This window comes from Hyperolius riggenbachi, chromosome 8, assembly GCF_040937935.1.
Source record: "Hyperolius riggenbachi isolate aHypRig1 chromosome 8, aHypRig1.pri, whole genome shotgun sequence".
NCBI lineage: Eukaryota > Metazoa > Chordata > Amphibia > Anura > Hyperoliidae > Hyperolius > Hyperolius riggenbachi.
In genome coordinates, this window is record NC_090653.1 from 104815890 (window position 1) to 104836203 (window position 20314).

Below are 20314 nucleotides of genomic sequence, written 5' to 3' on the forward strand. Positions count from 1 at the left end.
GCAATCTGGTCGTGAATCACGGCAGCGAACACGCTTGGTGCAAATAGTGAAAGTTGAGTTCACATCACAGCGCCATACAGTTTACAGTGTAAAAAGGGCCAATCACTTGGATAGGCCATGAGATTTTTATTGAAGGTTTCATTTAGTCAGAAACCCCACGCATTGCCATCAAGCGCTTTTAAGGTTTACACCTTCAGTAAGGTGCCACACACATACAAGGTGTGCTAGCTAGTTGTGACATTATTATTAGGTGCCGCTTTTACAGAGCGATCTGCACTCATTTGGTTTCCTACAGACATTTACTGTTTGCTGCACACTAAATGGTTGGGTACCATTTGTGCACACCATTATCTATTTGTACTTTGAAGGACTCCTTCAGTTGCTTCCTAATTTAGCTAAAGCATGAAATTAAAGCTGCCATTAGATAAAGATCAGGCAATCCAACAATGTCTGCCAGGGAAACTGCTTTTAGGTGCTTAAAGTGTACTCAAGGTGTCGCAGATAGGACAGAGGCATGTTCCCTGATCCATGACATGCTTCTGTGTCCCCTATGTGCAATCCCCCCTCCTCCCGTGCCCACCCAAAACTGGCAACAAGGAGCTTGTCGGCAGCTAGCAGGGTGAAGGGGCGTCTCTACCAGCAGAGGCACCCCTGGCAAAAAGCCCTCTGGGGGCATTCCTAACGCCACTTCCCAGGTTCTAATAGGGCAGCTCTGACTCCCTGCCCTCTACTCTATAATGGAAGACACAGAGCAGAGCTTGGAGTGTGAAAGTGATTGATTGCTAGCCGCAGGAGCGACAGAGAGCTTTAGGGATTGTGGCTACCAGATCCAGCCAAGCCCCACCGATCAGGTAGTAAATTTATTTTGATGAAAATTTGCCGCCTTGTGTTCTCTTTAAAATTTAAAACAAAAGCAAACAAAAAAACACGGCTTCAGATGACCAGTGCACTCACATCTTCCCATCTAATGGTTGGCAGCATCCATTCTTTTCTCCCCTCCCAACTCACATGCGTCAGAGTGGCAGGGTTATGGCTGCACAATGCAGCGATGTTTGGGTAGCCGAACAGCAAAGCACCGTTATAAGCTAACACGTGCTATGACACTTGTGTCCATTACCAACATCATACTGCATTATAGAGACACTTTATCTGTGAAGTAATTAGTACAACCACATCTAAAACTTTGTTTAAATAGAAGAAGCTTGTATGCGAGGTTGGATCCACCTCTGCAGCTCCAGTGTAACAATTAAGTGCATAGAAGTTGCTATGACAACCCCATCTATTAATGTGGCTGACTGACAGAAATCTGCATCTGTCTCAGCGACTTCAAAAGAGAACTGTAAAATGCATTAAAATTAAAAGTATTCCAGTGGTCATATCAGTGATTGCAGCTCATTTTTTAAGATTCTAAATTCTCACCGGACTGGCTTGAAAACATTGATGAAAAAAGGATTTATAGCTTGAATTGAAAATGAGCTCTAGGAAGGTGTTCAAGATAAAACTGTTTCTTTTAAAGCAGAACCCAGACATCTATGGTCTTCAAAGCGAACACCTTTGTTACTGGAGTTGTTAAGCAAACAGCTGGTTTCACTATTGATCTCATCCTTCACAGAGCAGAACTTGGACAGCTGGCTACAGAGAGAGAGTCTAAGGAATTTTACAACTTTTGCAGCTAGCAACTTCTAAACATATAAATTACAAAATGTAAAAACAAAGGAGCACAGGGCACTTTCCAATGTAGCTGTGATCAATATAGGAAAAATCTTAAAGGTAACCGTACCATAACCCGAAAAGGCCATTTTCTCAACAGAAATTCAGCCAAGGTCGGATAAAAGTTTATTTGTTGAAACTTTCTGAATCCACAGATGGAATCTGCACAACCAGAGGGGTAACCTAATTTACATAATACTGACTAAAAAGCCTAAAGTTGCAGGAAACTTGCAAATCGATATGGCACCATCCATTCTCACTGGGAGCAAGGCCTAAATGTACATAGCAGTGGAGATGGAATACTGGAGTAACGGGAAAGGTTTCGTGAATAAATGGAATGTGAATTACAGACATCAGATCCACTAGAAGTGCTGCAAAGGCATCTTAGACCACGGAAGGGCTGCTGGAAACTATGCCAAGTTTGCAGGTTTACTTTTGGGGCTCACTAAGACCTAATCAGTAAAAATTAAAAAAAAAAAAAATATATATATAGGTCTGTAAAATACTGCAATAGAAATTATAGACTTTTTTCCCCCCGAATTCACTATGTTTTTTACACATGCAGTAATAGTTCAGTAATTTACTGAAAACCATGGCTTTAGTTCACCAAGACTTGTTTGGTAAAAAGTAGAAGTGCAACCAGCTAAGGAGCAGGTCTGAGCAGCAAGTTGTGTTCTGCTACAGGGATGTTCTTCTGGCACAAGGAGCCTGCCTAAAACACGGGCCGTTCCGTTGCAAGTTGCTGCTTGTGACAACATACACCAATAAAAGGCATCCCCAGTGTCCCTTTAGATCTGCATGCATGCCCTCTCAGCATATCAGTCTTTCCCTGTGCACATCTAAAGGGGTACAGGGAAACTTCTATGAAAATGCACCTGATTGTCAGATGACCCCTTAATGATTGGGGATTGGCTGAGGACGTCCATCTATGGCCCGTCTGCAGAGGTGTCGTCGGCCAGGGCAGTTTGGCTGCGCGTCCCCATAGTGATATGGGAAGCTGTACGCCAACTGGCTGCTGCAATGGACAAGTCTTATCATGTGTGATAGGGATGATGAACACGTGACCCAGTGGTAAACCACATTTGATGCGTTTTTTTGAACAGAGAGGGATGGTCCCTGCTCTTTGCACACCTTGGCATATTCTCAAGGAGAGCTCTCATATCTGGTGTGCTGACCTATATTTCTGCATAGTGTACACTGTAGTGGCTGGATAGTGCATTGGTTAAAGCCAGTGGTTACCAATCTAAAAATAAAAAAAAGTCAGATACTCACCTAAGGAGAGGGAACGCTCGGTCCTAATGAGCCTTCCCTCTCCTCTCCCGGTGCCCTCGGTGCTGCGCTGGCTCCCCCGTTCGCGTCCGCCGCCGCCGCAGGGACTTCTGAGGTCTTCGGAAGCACTCGGGCTTCCGAAGACGGGCCGCTCCATACTACGCACGCGCGAGTGCGTCATAGAGGGCGCTCGTGCATGCGTAGTATGGAGCGGCCCGTCTTCGGCAGCCCGAGTGCTCCCTTCGGCATGCGGAAGTGGCAGTATTTGACCGAACTGGTCGAATACTGCCACGGGGGATCCTGCGCGGGACCGGGCACCGGGAGAGGAGAGGGAAGGTTCATTAGGACCGAGCCTTCCCTCTCCTTAGGTGAGTATCTGACTTTTTTTATTTTTAAAGAGGTAAACATTCACTTTAAGGGCCCTTCCTCTAACACAGGCAACCAGGGTTTGAATTTCGGCTCTTCCTGTTCAGTAAGCCTGCATCTATTTAGTGAGGAGACCTTGAGCAAGACTCCTTAACACTGCAACTGCCTGTAGAGCGTGCCCTAGTGGCTTCAGCTCTGGCACTCTGAGTCCACCAGGAGAAAAGCACAATATAAATGTTCGCTGTCTTGTCCTCTCTCCACAAGGTGCCCCTGCACCACGGATGCACCACGTTTAGTATAATTGTTTTCTCTGGTTTTTGGCCTCTAAATCTAGGTGCGTCTTATGGTCAGGAGAGTCTTCTGGTCTGAAAAATATATGTACCTCGCTAATTAGTCATTTAACTTTCCCATGTAACAGCCTTAGTGAATTCATGTTTACCAAACATCTTGTCACACAACAGCCGTTTTCTGCTTTACTGCATGCGGAAATGCTTAGTGAATTGAACCCATAGTGTCCTATGATTACTGATGAATATTAGTACATCATGCTCAAAGTACGACAGTTTGACAACAATCTGAAATGGTCTCACCAACAGACGCAGTGCATACACCCATCAATCAGCAGCATAAACTTCAGGTGGAAATTCCAGGAACTTCCTCATTCCCAGGGGGGTTAGATGGTGCATGGGTGCTGTTCAGGAGCCTGCGTGCACAGCCTTAATGACGCTTAAAAGCCAAGAACATGCAAAACACATTAGGGGTAATGAACGCCATCCTGACAGCACCAATCTTATTTATTCACTTCAAGTACATATTAACAAGTGTTCTCATCAAGCTCAAGCCTTGAGACATATATACACATATATATATATATATATAATAAAAATAAAGGACAAATAACTTATGTTAGTTGACAATTCATTCCACCTGCCAACGTTGGCCACATCTGTCAACAAGCCGACATTAAACTACATTCTTAGCTTGTGATTAGACCTTGCATCAGTTTAATTAAATAAATAACAAAAAACACTAAAACGGGGGGTAGCATAAATACCTGAAAGATTGAAAGATGCAGGCAATATGTACACAGACACTGTACATACTAATCTGTACATAAAATACACAGCCCCTGCTTCATGTTTAAGGGATTTCTGTAACAGTCCATCACACAGGACAGGGCATTTATTATATACATATTTAAAAATAAAAATTAAGTACATTGGGGCAGGGGCTGGAGGGCAGAGGCTCAAGGTGCTCTTGACTCTGCCGTACAGTCTTTAAATAAGGTAGGGTTTGGCCTGGCCGCCTTCACTTTGGAGAGAGGTCATCCAGTGATATGCATGAAGAGCTGGAGTTGGAACAAGCCGCGGGGGAGTCCATCACGCACCCCTCCTTTGCAGTGGAGTCAGCGGAGCCAATGCTGCTGCTGTCCAGGTCTGACGAAAGGCTGAAAAAAAAAATTATGTAAGTGGAAAGGTAGGGAAAGATCACAAACAACTTGCTTATATCTCCATACGCAGCACTGCCAAAACTTGCTGATCCTCATCTTGCCTCAGCGCACCTGCTTTATACAAGTCATGGTGTGCATGACTCTGAAGTGTGCGATCAGAGTGGCCAAAGCCCGACTTGCTGATTTTATATAGAATATACAGTGGAGGAAATAATTATTTGACCCCTCACTGATTTTGTAAGTTTGTCCAATGACAAAGAAATGAAGTCTCAGAACAGTATCATTTCAATGGTAGGTTTATTTTTACAGTGGCAGATAGCACATCAAAAGGAAAATCGAAAAAATAACCTTAAATAAACGATAGCAACTTATTTGCATTTCATTGAGTGAAATAAGTTTTTGAACCCTCTAACAATAAAAGACTTAATACTTAGTGGAAAAACCCTTGTTTGCAAGCACAGAGGTCAAATGTTTCTTGTAATTGATGACCAAGTTTGCACACATTTTAGGAGGAATGTTGGTCCACTCCTCTTTGCAGATCATCTCTAAATCCCTAAGGTTTCGAGGCTGTCTCTGTGCAACTCTGAGCTTGAGCTCCCTCCATAGGTTTTCTATTGGATTAAGGTCCGGAGACTGACTAGGCCACTCCATGACCTTAATGTGCTTCTTCTTGAGCCACTCCTTTGTTGCCTTTGCTGTATGTTTTGGGTCATTGTCGTGCTGGAACACCCATCCACGACCCATTTTCAGTTTCCTGGCAGAGGGAAGGAGGTTGTCATTCAGGATTTCACGATACATGGCTCCGTCCATTTTCCCGCTAATGCGATTAAGTTGTCCTGTGCCCTTAGCAGAAAAACACCCCCAAAGCAAAAAGTTTTCACCCCCAGGCTTGACGGTGGGGACGGTGTTTTGGGGGTCATAGGCAGCATTTTTCTTCCTCCAAACACAGCGAGTTGAGTTAATGCCAAAGAGCTCTATTTTGGTCTCATCAGACCACAGCACCTTCTCCCAGTCACTCACAGAATCATTCAGGTGTTCATTGGCAAACTTCAGACGGGCCTGCACATGTGCCTTCTTGAGCAGGGGGACCTTGTGAGCCCTGCAGAATTTTAATCCATTGCGGTGTAATGTGTTTCCAATGGTTTTCTTGGTGACTGTGGTCCCTGCTAATTTGAGGTCATTCACTAACTCCTCCCGTGTAGTTCTAGGATGCTTTTTCACCTCTCTCAGAACCATTGACACCCCACGAGGTGAGATCTTGCGTGGAGCCCCAGAGCGAGGTCGATTGATGGTCATTTTGTGCCCCTTCCATTTTTGAACAATCGCACCAACAGTTGTCACCTTCTCTCCCAGCTTCTTGCTAATGGTTTTGTAGCCCATTCCAGCCTTGTGCAGGTCTACAATTTTGTCTCTGACATCCTTGGACAGCTCTTTGGTCTTTCCCATGTTGGAGAGTTTGGAGTCTGCTTGATTGATTGATTTTGTGGACAGGTCTCTTTTATACAGGTGACTAGTTAAGACAGGTGTCCTTAATTAGGGTGACTAATTGAGTAGAAGTGTCTAACCACTCTGTGGGAGCCAGAACTCTTAATGGTTGGTAGGGGTTCAAAAACTTATTTCACCTCAATAAAATGCAAATCAGTTGCTATCTTTTATTTAAGGTTATTTTTTAGATTTTCCTTTTGATGTGCTATCTGCCACTGTTAAAATAAACCTACCATTGAAATGATACTGTTCTGAGACTTTTCATTTCTTTGTCATTGGACAAACTTACAAAATCAGTGAGGGGTCAAATAATTATTTCCTCCACTGTATACGAAAAGTTTCTGCACTTTTATTGGATTGGTAAGGGTTGGAGGAGTTTGTATATCTATAAAAGATGTAAAGATGGTTACATGCAGGCTGATGTGGATCAAAAAATAGGAAAAAATTACATGGTGAATATCAATCATTTCTTGACCTTTTTACTCACCCCCCCCCCCCCTTCTTTGATATGAGAGTCGTCACATTGTGGTGAAGACAGCTGTGAAACGTATAAATTGCAGCAAAGAGGTACAGCGTTCTGTCATATGCTTTTTGTGGGCAGTAGTGGTCGGTAGCACAAATTCAGCTGTACATGAGAAAACTAAACACGCACAGAGTTGGTTTTTAAAATTCTAAACAAGAATTTAGTTTAAAAAAAAAAGTGCAGAAACTTTTTGAAGAACCCTCATATGACCTATATAAGACTAATTCTTGAAGCAATCATGTGGATTAGAATAAAATGTTTAAGGGGAACTGTACTAAAATTAATGTAATGAATACAATGTTTATTTTGTAAAATCCTTTCTCACCCAGATTTACATTCTGTAAATTATCACAGGTGATGACATCTTTACTGCTGGTAGGTTCATCACTGTGGAATGTATGTTTGCTGTGTAATCCGAAGCCAGCAGAAATAGCACCTGGTCTTTTGGAATGCTCTGAGAGGAGAATTTGGCAGCTGGAGAGCAAAGTTTGCAGATCAATGGCCTAGGCTTAACACCATTGGGAGGGCAGGGCTATTTACCAGTATACAGAAATATATAGCTATAGTGTTTGATACAAAAAAAAAAAAAAAAAAAAAAGTGGCATGCTCTGGCACATTGTGCACAGCACAGAAGACTCACTGGAGCTCCATTTGACCCAGAGTTCAGGATGTAGCTCTGCCCCTTACTGGAAAAGGCAAGTAATATTGGATATAGAAAAGGCTGAGGCCTTTTTCTGCAGAAGGGCATAGCTACCAGTATGTGCCAGAACCTAGCTGAAAATGGATTCCGATGAGTGTTATTACTTAAACAATGTTCTGGGGCATTATAACTTTAAATTTAGCATACCTATTTGTTTTCACAACAGGCATGGTGGAGGATTTTTTTTTAATTTTGCATAAATATTTAAAAAAAAACACTAATATTTATTCAAGAAAAATACCCGCTGCACAAAATCAGTCTTCATCAGCAACTTCCAATTCAGCTGCACATGCTACAGTGGTCCTTTAAAAGGGGGCACTATTGTTAAATAAACCGTTAGCAAGTAAAGTAAATAACACAACATTGAAGTGGTAGAAGTGTGTAATAATACACAAGACTGATTAATGTGAGTAATTAACTTTTTCTTCCTCATTTGTTTTTCTTTCACACTTCTACCACTTCCAGGTTATGTTACTTACTTTACCTGCTAATGAATTATTTCAAAATAGTGCCCCTTTAGAGAGGTTCTGTAGCAGTATATAGAAAACAAAAAAAAGTGTCACTTACCTGGGGCTTCTAATGGCCCCCTGCAAATATTCTGTCCCACGCCGTCACTCAAGAATCCTCCATTCCCCGCCGCGGGTCACCTTCCAATTATTCGTCTAACTAGAGGAATGTCACTGCTGCTGCATGGCCGCGTGCATCCTTGCTCCCGTCTTCGGGAGCTTACTGCGCAGTATGAAGTTTTCTTGTACTGTGCCTGCGCAGTAAGCTCCCGGAGACGCGAGCGAGGATGCGTGCAGCCACAGTGACATTCGTTTAGTTAGACGAATAATTGGAAGGTGACCCGCGGCGGGGAATGGAGGATTCTTGAGTGACGGCACGGGACAGGATATTTGCAGGGGGCCGTTAGAAGCCCCAGGTAAGTGACACTGTTTGTTTTTATATACCGCTACAGCACCCTTTTTAGTATATAATCATATCGAACATATGAAGCAATAATCAAGACTGCAAAAAAGGAGTAGTGCTAACCAGTTTATAAATCAGCCTGTCCACATTGTGTGTTCCCACAGTTATATAGGCAATCTTGTGACCTATGAGATCAGTTCCAAAAGAAAGTTTTAGGCAGTGCTATACAAATACATTAAATACTACTACTACTACTACTACTACTAATAGGGGATAAAAAGAAGCATGTAGATTATCTGTAAATAGCAGTGCAACCAATCGTTGCGTGAGTGGTATTGATCATACTACCCAACACACTCCAATCCCAAGGTTCACTGCTGAAATTTAGGTAGAAGTGCCTGGTGGTTGGGCAAAGAATAAAAAACAAGATTTGTCAAATTCTTAAAGCGTACCTGAAGTGATGTGACATGATGAGATAAATATAGATACATATAGTACTAGTCCTACTAAGAAATTGCCTGATGTCCCTTTCTGTTTTCCAGTACAGCAAGTGTTAAACTAGAGTTGTTATCTTTGCAAATGAGCCTGTCAAACAGCTTGTCGAATTCAGTCAGTTTCCTGAAAAGTAAATAGAAGGCAAAACACTTATCTGGCTGAGAAAACACTGCTGCCATGGTGTTAATGCTAAAAACATTCAAAGGGTCATTACTGGTACTTCTGTTTGTTTTGCAGTTCAACAAAGCAGATCTTATATTAGACTGTCATGGTTGTGGTTTAGTATTCAGTCTTAAAGATTAAACCCTGAAAATAAAAAGTATGTAATTCCGTTCTCTAAGTAACAATTTTTTTATACGGATAGCAAGAACTCAGAAGCACTGTTTTAGTCAAAACCGTAAAGAAGGATTCTGGAATACTGACACCAGTGCCGAGAGACTGCAATGAAGCACAATCCCAAATTGCAAGAGGGGTGATAAAAGGTCTTCAAATGATGAATAGTAAAATGTGGTCTTACCAACTGTAATCTGATAGGTAGCTCATGTCTGGAGACAGCATATGTGTTGTTCCTTGAAACAGCCTCTTTGGTTGGGTTTCTATTTCCATTTCAACTGAAAAACAAACAAACAAAGCTTTTCAGAGGATTCATGCGTGTTTGAAATGGCATCTCATTAGCATTTATTAACCCAGTATAAAATTAGCCTTATGGTGTGTACACACTTGAAAGATAAATGAAATCCACCCTCTAGTGAAATAATCAGAGTTTTACAAAATGTTCAACTTTTTAAGATCACTCAACCTAACTCTGTTACCACTTATCTCGCTTTTGAGGTTAGATGTAAAGACTCTGCACTTGAGAGAGGGCTGATCGCTGAAATATAAGATACCTTAACTCAAACCCCCCTTGATACCAAGTTTCCATTTCAGTCTAAATGGGAAAATGATATGAATATCAGCACATCTACTAGTAGATGGTCTCATTGTTGTACCTCTCTTCTGAAAAACAGCCTTTATTACTCCTCTATTGAATCCTCGCTTAAATTACTCCACAGACAATATATGACTCCTGCTAGGATCCACGGCTTCGACAGGTCAGTCTCAGCCCTTTGCTTCCGGGGATGTCAAGAAAGGGGAGATCTTTGGCACAAATGGTGGGCCTGTCCAGTGGCCCAATCTTTCTCGAGTTCCATCTGGTCCAAGTTGTGTCTCATCTCGCGAGTCTCAAATTCTACTGACCCATCAGTTGTTTTGCTGGGAAACAAACCATCAAATTTTAATCATCCCACTCATAGATTATTCCAGCGTACTTTCGCTCTGGGAAAAAGACACCTTGCCTCCAGATGGAAATCCACTATATCTCCCGATTGTGTTTTCAAGGATCTTAATTCAACTATGCTCTCAGAACATATCATTGCAAAAATCCAGGATAGATTGCCTAACTTCTTCAAGACCTGGAATGACTGGATAGAGTGGCAGGATAACAATGGATTAAACTACGTTCTTCATTCATTTTAACAACAGGAAGCCTCTGACACATAATTGGTATTTATGACTGACTGGAATAACCGGGACCTTGATACTCTGTAATTGGTAACTCGAAATGTGTACCTACCAGTGCATATCCTCTATATGGAAACCACCTACCACTCCATTCCTTCCCCTCCTCCCCCATTGAGACCCATCGGCATGTTGTGCATAGCACCCATGGGTCACCCATTTTTATTCAAGTCTTTATATCTCCCTTGTCCCCCCCATTCCCTTCCCCCCTTTCCTATAAATCTAAAATTGTGTTTAGTTCATACATTTTTATGGAATGTTTAATTCCACTGTTTTCTATCATCGTATTCTATGTAGCTATTCCTCCTGCGTGGGGAAATATTTTCTTTGAAATGTTCCAGTTCTTGCGTTTTTGCTTTAATAAACACCCTTGAAACGAAAGATAAATGAAAGATATCAGACCAATTTTACCCCCTTACATGTAGTATGAGAGCCATACTCTACACAGTCTATTCTATGGAGCTGCACTCCCCATCAGATAAAATCTTTGCAAGATGCACACAAATATGCCCGTACACATTCAAAAGATCATTATCTGCAAAAGATCTGTTCCTGCAAAAGATCCATTCCGGCAAAATGCATTCATAGTCTATGATACCTGCATATCCTCATACACACCTTGTTTAACGGACAATCATCTGCAGATCAGATCCACCAGGATGGATTTTCAGATCTGCAGATGATTGTCAGATATGCAGATGAAATCTGTTAAACAAGGTGTTTTTTTTCCCCTGATGCTGTGCAGAGCATGATGGGATTTCCTATATTATTCACGTTGCCTAGCAACTTACCTATCTATTTTAATTAACATAACTAATGTAACTTGGGGCCCTTTTCCACTTGCAGTCGCTAGCGTTCGCGCCGATCGCTAGCTAATGCTGAATCGCAAAAGTACAAAAATTTGCGGCGATTTCCCGACGTTTACGGTCGCGATTTTGCTATGCTATGCACTGCATAGCAAAATCGCGGCAATAATCGTTCCGCCGCACGTTCGCGTTCCTGTAAAAAACGAATCGCGTTATTGGAAATGACCTACCGCGATTCCTATGTTAAAAAGCAAACCGTAGCGATTGTAAAATCGCTAGCGGTTTGCGACTTTCCGATTCAGCCAGCGCAAACGCGCTAGTGGAAAAGGGCCCTTAATGACAGTATGTTTGTTTAGGCGGGAGTTCCTCTTTAAGGTACCCATACAGCTAGCGATTTTGGCGGCCGATCGACGAAGACAGATCTCTCTCTAATTGAATATGACCAGAGAGAGAGCTGTTGGCAACCATAAACCGCAATCAATTTCAGCATGAAGTCGGCCTCGAGATGCCACCTCCCCAAATGTAGATGTACATCCCTGGTGCCCCTGCATTAACCACTTAAGGACCACAGGCTTACACCCCCCTAGTGACCAGGCTATTTTTTTTACGATTCAGTGCTTGCAGCTTTAACAGCTCGCTGCAGAGCCATACAGCTTTGCACACAAATGGATCTCCCCCCTTTTCTACTCACCAACAGTTTTCTCTAGTTGGACTCTGATTGCTGCTGCCATTAGTATTTTTTTTTTAAATTTAATTATTTTTATTTAAAAAAAAAAAAAAAGTTATTTCCTTTTAAAATCCCTTCCTCATCCCTCCCTCCGACAGCCAATCCCCGCGATAGTCTCTCAGACATCAGCCTATGAGAGAGATCTCTCTGTGGGCCACTCCAGGGGACAGCCAAGTGACACGGCTGTACCCAGTACAGCGCTGCGGTAGATCGCACTGCTGTGTACAAGCAAAACAGCCAAATTTTTTTCAGTCTGCCAGCGATGATCGCCGCTGACGAACTGTTGATGGTCCGTCACTCAAGCAGAGATGCGCGCACATCTGCGCGTGCGATTCCCTGCAAACTCCTCCCCCAGAGCTTGACGGCAATCAGCGGTAGGCGGTCCTGGGGAAGCCATCTTGTGGCCGCCAATCGGTGTTAGGCGGTCATAAGGTGGTTAATACTTTACCTGTCCGGTATCTGTACCCAACGTGGATGCAAATCCGGGACAGGAATGTGGACACAGCGGTGGACCCCAGACAGGTAAAGTATTGATGCAGGGGAGGTCTATCTACATTTGGGGGACGCGCCTGGGGGTTTCCGTTGCATTCGTGATTATCGTATGCCGTTACCACTACGGACTAGACCGAGCAAGTCTTTCTGAGATTTTCCAGCCTGTCCGATCAATACATGCCGAAATTGGTCGTATCATCGATTGGGCACGTTTTTGGCAGCACAGATTTTTATCCAATTTGATAATTATCTATTCAGACGGTCAATTGGCTGCCAGATCTACAGATATATGGCCACCTTATCCCTATGCTTGATGCAGTCATTGACTGGGCGAGCAAATCTGTGGGCTTCTTGTGGCAAACATTATGTACTAGAATTAGCAAGCTGGAGTATTGCAGAATGGTGCACAAGTTAAAGATCTAAGTTAAAGAACAACTGAACCGAGAAGTATATGGAAGCTGCCATATTTATTTCCTCTTAAACAATACTGGTTGCCTGGCAGCCCTGCTGATGTATTTGGCTGCAGTAGTGTCTGAGTAACACCTGAAACAAGCAAGCAGCTGATCTTGTCAGATCTGACAATGTCAGAAACTGCTGAATATCAGCCTCCATATTCTTCTCTGTGTGTGAGCTAGTTTCAGACTTGTATGTTGCATATTGGCAGTATGGCATACTGCAGTAAATCTGTACAACACCTGTCCAACAATCAGTACAAATTTAAAGGGGAAAAAGTTGACATTTAGATTTTTGCCAGTAATCAGTAGGAAGCGACTGGTGTAGGTTAGTACACTTTATCTAGCAAACAATCAATATTTCCATCAGGGAGCTATTGTTAGTGAGATCTAGTGTATACTGATTGTATGGCATATATGTATGGGCAGTATTTGTAAATCTTAACTTGCAAATAAGCAGCTAAAGTCTTATTTAAAAAAAAAAATCAATATGAGCCAAGCTGTGCTTTTAAGTCAAAACAGCCATGTTTCCTACATTACAGCAGCAATATAATCATGGCTATCAAATAAGAAAATCAGGAACGCATATCTAAAGAGTCCTTGTACGGGGGTATGAGACAAGAGCCAGTTTTGCAATTCCAGCATCTGTCTGCATCTGTCTCACCAGAGGGATCGAGAGCCTCTGAGGACCAGAAGAATAGCTGCCAGTGTCTGGATCCTGGGGAGGCGAGTTACAAACCTCTGCTGCGTGCAATGCTCTGCACATACCTCCCGGGGGCTATCCAGAGTCAAGCTCAGGGTTACCACTAAGGAGGCTAATAAGGGTATTTTCAGATCCCCCGATGTGAATACATTTAAATTTTCTTCCAATCAATCCATTTGCAGCATTGCACTTATTATCATAGTCAAACAAATTGGCTTTGATTGGAGTCGCAGAGCTCTCCAAGAGATTGTATAATAATGAAAATGCATGTCTCATCTTCTGGCAGTCTGCATAGTATTTCAAAGGTAGTTAATTTTCTCATAAAGTGGTGTTGGTCTACTTATAAATGTAGAATGTAAGTTGGAAAGCAAAGCAAAAAAGTTATAGAGTAGGAATGATAAGAAGCAGCCCTTTGAGCCTCCTGTGTAAGCAATGACCCATGAGACCCTAGAGTCCACACACATTTTATATGTAGGAGTAATATACTACTACTCAGTTTGTACTTCACAACTGGTAGCCCTGATGACTCCTGATGTGCTTTTTCTAGCATGATCTAGATACACGGATAGACCATAGAATGGTGAACCGCAATAACATCTGTCATGCACACAAGTAGGTATATACAATGAAAACTGCTCACACAAGTCAAGATGAATAAATGCATATACTATACCTTTTCTCTTTATTGGACCAAGTGCACTTGGACGAATACAATTGATGGGACTCTGGCTCCTCCTGCTAAACGAGAAGAGCAATGATTCACTGGCAGGGAAGAGAGAGATCACTACTGCAAGCTTTAATTATTAATTCAATCTAAGAGGAGGCTAATATATGCTGTACAGTAGAGAGGACCTGATCGGGCTCGGCTATTTCCGCTGGAGACCGAGAGGAAGCCTGTACTGTTCCTGCGCAGGAAGGCAGATTGGTAAATATTGAATATTGACACACTGTTCAGGGGTTTCCAAGGCTGGATAACGGAGGGACTTCCCCCTCCCTGCCCTTTTTACTTTAACTGCTGCTATGGTATTTTTTATCCCCACAATTTCTGCTAGGTAAAAAAAGTTTCATTCTTAAAAAAAAACAAAAAAAAAACAAACAAAAAAAAAAAAACTTCCGCAATACTGTAGCTACATTAGTCATATTTAAGCTCCTTACAACTAATGGAAAGTGTGTGTGTGTGTGTGTGGGGGGGGGGGAATGAAGATACTCAACTGAAGAGAGGATAGGCTCTGGGTCCTATAGAGCCTAAAGGTGCGTACACACATGCGACTATAGTAGTTTGAAACGATCGTTCCCCAATCGTTTCAAACGACGATCGTTTTAAAAAAAAAAGCAGCCAACGACCATTAAGTCTAACGACGGACGAGCTAGATCGTTAAAAACGAAAGATCTAGCTTGGCGGATTTTTTCTAACGCCGATCGTTTGCAAAAGTAGTACATCGTTGGAAACGGTCGTTCGTACTAGGCTTGACATGCGCATTTCGCTATTTCTCCATGGAACTTTTCATTTTTATGCGCAAGCGCAATAGTTGCTTTACGTGATGAAACGTTCGTTCTAACGATCAGATCGTTACTTTTAAAAACTAACTTTACTTAGGTTGTTCTTTTGTCAATTAAAAGTTTGTTCACCGTTCACAACGAACGATCGTTGTCGCATGTGTGTATGTACCTTTACAGTTGCTCGCATGGTCCACTCTTCCTGCGCTGTCTCCTCCATTTGAATCACCCGCTGCGGGAGGCTTTGGAAGACTTCGGGAGCCAGAGAGATCCCAAAGACAGCGGTTCTGTACTGTACATGCATGAGCACGCAAGAAAGCTTGCTAACACAGGCGCAGTAGGGAGCCGCTCGTCCCGAAGACTTCCGAAGCCTCCCGCGGCAGCAGAGGTACCGGGGATGACAGCGCTGGAAGAATGGGGCCGTGAAAGGCTCTATAGGACCCACAGCCTTTACTCTCCTTAGGCAAGTATCTGGGGTTTTCCGCTTCCCATTGGCGTAAATTAAATGAAGAGAAGAAGCCACCTCTGCTAATACTTGTGTAAATACACAGGGAAAAACCACCACTACAGGGAGAATTGCACTGAACTGAAAGATGATTTGACAATGTGTTGTCAAATTGTACTGCAAATCACAGAAGCCTTTAATAATCTAGATGTATAGATACAGGCAGATGTGCATCCTGAAGATCCTGAGTGGTCATAAACAATTGGAGGCAGAGAAGGTTTCTGACAGAAGAAATTTCCATTTTGATTTTTTCCTCTAAGGGTGCCTTCACACTTATCCCTGCTTTATTATCTTGCTTCTTCATATTTGTCATTCTGCATTTTGTGATTTTTTTCGCATCAGATTCTCTTTTTGTTTGTGGTTTTGATGCAAATTTTTGCATTCCGTGTTTGTCATGCATATCAATGAAGTTAATTTACATGAATGTGTCTAATCTACTTTACATTCACATGCCAATTTTCACACTTGGAATGCGAAAATTCGCATTTCCAATGACTTGCATCACTGGTCTGAAAAAACCACACACATATAGGCAGGTTTTTGGGTTTTTTTTCTTTGGTTTCCCTTCTTCAGTTCTTCTCAAAAAAGCTAGTAAGAACTGGTATCTAGATCCTTTGTGAACATATGTATATCATCAAGGGGTATGGCGCAGAGCCTACCTTTGGAGGTAATGTCTACTTCCCAAGATCTTAGCCAGGTGGCTCTGTGTGTGGTATTGACAGAGGCTACAGCACTAAGAGATATTGCTGCTGCTTCCTGCCATAAAAAACAGACATTACGGCGATGATGCCAAAATTTGTTCTTAGGAAACTCCTGTGATAGAAGATTTGGTACCACTTCTGCCCAGGAAATACCATTGCAGTTAACTTATCTGTAAGTTTCTGGAATGTAGAAAGAAACTGGAGTGCCCTGGCTGAAATCTGCATGGTAAGAGCACTAGCCCCTACACCACCATGCTGCCATCTCTAGAAACATACTGAAGAGAGCAGTTTAATGCGGAACTGAAGCATGTTTTTATTTCTCAATAAACTGTAAATGTAGGTATGTGCCTTTAAGGCTTACATACCTCGGCGCTGTGTAGGTTAACTGATGCAGGCTCTCCCAGTCCCCAAATTCCTCACGTTAAATCCACCAACTTAGAAGTCGAAGGGGAACAGACAGGAAGAGGCTGTGCTCTTCTGTCTGACCTCTTTCTTCTGCGTCTTTCCCCTTTCTCCACTCCCTCCGTGCTCGCTCTTGGTCACCGGAGCGAGCCTGGCTACGAGCAGGAGGTGGCTCTCTGATCCTGAATGCGCAGGAGCAGGCTGAAACTTCTGAGTGCATAAGAGGACAAACTGAGCATGCCCATTGCTGGAGTCCTCTCGTGCACGGTTTCAGAGGAAAGTACACATGTGCTGGTCACGCTGCAATGCCCGGAAGTAGTGCGGTGTCCCGGCCATCTTGATAGGAGATCGGAAGCTCAGAAAAGTTAAAAAAAAAAAAAACGCTGATCGTGCCGGCGGAGAGCGGCGTACATCATGTGACTGTTGTCAGGTAAAAATGGTGATGCCGGTACTATGTTTTTTAAAAAAATATTTTTCTGCTTACTAGCCATGATTTTGCACAGTGATTTTCAGAGCTATAAAAAAAAAGTGCATTTTTGCACATTCCTGTAAACTGAATTGCTCCGGGGGAAAAAAAAAAAAAAAAAAGTAGTACATGCAGCAAGATTCTGAAAATCAAAAATGCTGCTGCGAGAAAACCCTCATAGGGTGACACTGCACTAGCGCTTTTCAGATGCTAGAGATTGATAAGCTCAGTGCAATCGCCCCCAGTGTGAGCCAGTCCCAAAAAGAACATGCATTTGCTTCCCCATTCAGAGAAAAAAAAAATTAAAATTATATAAACCAAGTTTGGACGATAGTGTGGCGGAATGGTTGCTTGAAGGCCCATACACACGTGCAGCTATTCCACCCAACTGTCGTCCAAACTTGGTCTGTTAGATGAGCGACTAATAGGCGGTTTATCTGTTCCAACCAGCGGATCAACTCACACAAATGTTGTCTGATGTCATGCAATTGGCCACGTGTACAAGTTGCTTGAATGACTTGCACTTGTGTCGAATATATATCATTCAGTCAGTCTTTCTGCTCTTGCGCACAGTTTGCAAATCGGTTGATGCATGGAAAATGCAAGTCGTGCAATCGGTCATGTCGTGGATATGGTCACGCACTTTTTAGGACACGTGTACAAAGACATAGAGCAACCATTACTTTTACAATGGTTTTCTACAAAGACACAGGGATAACCAAATTACTGGCTACTGTAGGAGAGGAATATGATTGCTTGCTATAGGTATATAGTATATACACACTCATACATCACTATAAAAAAGGAACAATATACAGTGTCTAACCTTAATACTTACGTTGTAAAGCGTCTGGTTGGGCTGGGGATTGGGCTTGGAGGCAAGCCATTGCTACTCAAACACATTTGTAGGGAAGGCGAGAAACATTGCTGTGGGTGACAAAGTAACAATTATGTCCTTTAATCTAAAAAAGTGCTTTTATTTACAATCAAATCAAATGGCTGTTAAACCTGTTCCTACTTATACAGTTTTTATAACCGGTTTGCTTTTACTGCACACGTACGCCCATTACACTGGAGGTACAAGTGTTCACACTTGTTCTGTAAGCACTGTATTGCATATGTGCATATAAATGAAGTGGAACATCATCGATTAACTTTTTTTAAATTGAGATGTGAAGAGTCTGGGAAGTTCTCTTAACTACTGGTGTATGCATGTCAATGCTCATCTCTTTGTTTACCGTTATCAAATTCCTTGTACAATTTACTGAGGGAACAGGTTGACCAGGGTGACAGACCAGTAAATCATGAGAGGGGGGAAAATTAACTGCAGCTGCTCTTGTCTCTGAATGAGCTGTCTGCACTGAGAGTAGAGGAAATGTATCTTGTTTTGTAGCATAAACATTTGTAATTGTGTGTAAAACCTGACACCACAGCTTTTCATAAAACTCTGTAGTCTCACATGCAAAGAACAGCACTGGTTGTGCAATATTAAAGCACAGACTCGCTTGGAATCCTTCCAATGCAGCTACAACCTACACAACTAATTAAAGGTTTCTGATATTTAATATGAAAAGTAGGAAAAGGTTTACACAGCGAGACATCCTTTGTGAATTGTCATTTTGGAACATTTGGTTATTGATAGTGTTCCTTTAAATTGGACCTTAACTCAGAATTTCATCTCAGCTCTAAAAGATAAGCAACATCATAATAACCTTCAAAGAAAAATATTTGTTACAGTTGATACAAATCCTACAATAAATTTGCACTGTTTCTACTTCCGGTTTTTATTGAAGCAGACATTTTTTACATCCTCTGCTTTCAAATGAATTTATCTGCCGTGGCAGGCAGGTGACACAGGGGAGAGATCAAACTAGAACTTGTAATTAGACAAAAATGAGGGGAATTAGACAGGCTAAACTCACTAATACATACAGGGTGCATTTCTTTCTGTTTTCCTTCTGTCTTGTGCAAAAGTTCAGGTCCACTGCAAGTCCTCAATGATAGTGGCTGACAGTATCAAGGCCTGTACACACTCTTGATTGCTGTTGCCCAATGTGGATCAGGATTGATGCCTCAGGCGGCTTCTCTGGGCCAACACTGTACAGACATGTATTTGGCTGAGTCAATCTGCCTGGCATATTGTTGGTTGAGCGGCGGTTGGGGGCTGCTGTACAAATCGGCTGAAGCATTGTTAGCCGCCTCAGCCGACTTTAAAGAGAACCCAAGTCTGTACCCAAACTAACAAGCATACTATCCGACTCCAGGGTCACGCCGCACCAGAATCAGCTCTGAGAGGTGGGGAATAGGCGGTGGGAGAGTCAGATAGGCGGGGCAGCGCAGAGGCAATGCATAGCATATAGGCTTTAGAGTCTATATGAGATCTGTGTTCCCAGTTAAGTAGTTGAGGGCGCATTATCCTCCTCACCCCTCTAGCTAGAAGCCACTCTGTCATACACTGAACTGTCATACCTACTCATCCTCTGTAGCAACAGAAGGCACCACTAGCCTTCAAGAACACCTCAGTGCAGCACCTGACTCAAAACTGTTGTCGGAGAGATCAAGAGCCAATCTCTGGAGGCGATGGTACGCCTGCCTTACTGATCGCTCTTTTCTAAAACAGCACAGACAGACTTGGTGTCGGGTAGCAGAGAGAACACTCACACTGCATGGAATCTACACACAAAAACTTGCAACTACATAAAAAGATGTTTATCCATAATCCCTTTTTTATTTCAAGTTTCCAACATTCTAATGTATCTGATATTAGTTAGGTATACCCACTCCATCAAATTTGAACATTCTAAGCCAGTATCTGAGATCTGTGCAGAGATCTTCTGAGAGGCACTGAATTATTACTATAGGATGCAGGTAGCGCCTTATCTTTATGTTTAGTAATAGCACATGGAGAAAGTCTGTTCGCAGGAGGTGGTGGAGGAAGATGATGAAAACCAGATCCCAGCATGCAAGGCAGTGGTGATAAGAGAACATAGAATTACAGTTATATTACCTTTCCTATTCCCCTTGTTGGCGAAGGAGCTGGTGACACTGGAGCAAAGTCAACACGTTTTGGGATGAAGGTTTATCCAGCTTGTCAAAATC

At 42.5% G+C, this 20314-nt stretch overlaps 1 protein-coding gene and 1 non-coding gene across 2 annotated transcripts in view; both read right to left on the reverse strand.

Annotated features, from left to right (window-relative positions):
* Window positions 1-4484: 4484 nt before the first annotated feature.
* Window positions 4485-20314, reverse strand: part of LOC137527386 (PPP2R1A-PPP2R2A-interacting phosphatase regulator 1-like) — a 35700-nt gene continuing 19870 nt past the window's right edge. Inside the window, exons 5-9 of the mRNA XM_068247899.1 lie at window positions 20223-20295; window positions 18054-18142; window positions 14318-14379; window positions 9425-9518; window positions 4485-4792 (exon numbers count right to left, since the gene is read on the reverse strand). Of these exons, the coding sequence (XP_068104000.1) occupies window positions 4654-4792; window positions 9425-9518; window positions 14318-14379; window positions 18054-18142; window positions 20223-20295 (457 nt within the window). The 3' untranslated portion in view covers window positions 4485-4653. The remainder of the gene's footprint in view (window positions 4793-9424; window positions 9519-14317; window positions 14380-18053; window positions 18143-20222; window positions 20296-20314) is intronic.
* LOC137529168 (small nucleolar RNA U109) lies at window positions 14112-14252 on the reverse strand. Its single transcript, XR_011023604.1, has one exon. It is a non-coding gene; the product is annotated as a small nucleolar RNA U109 (small nucleolar RNA).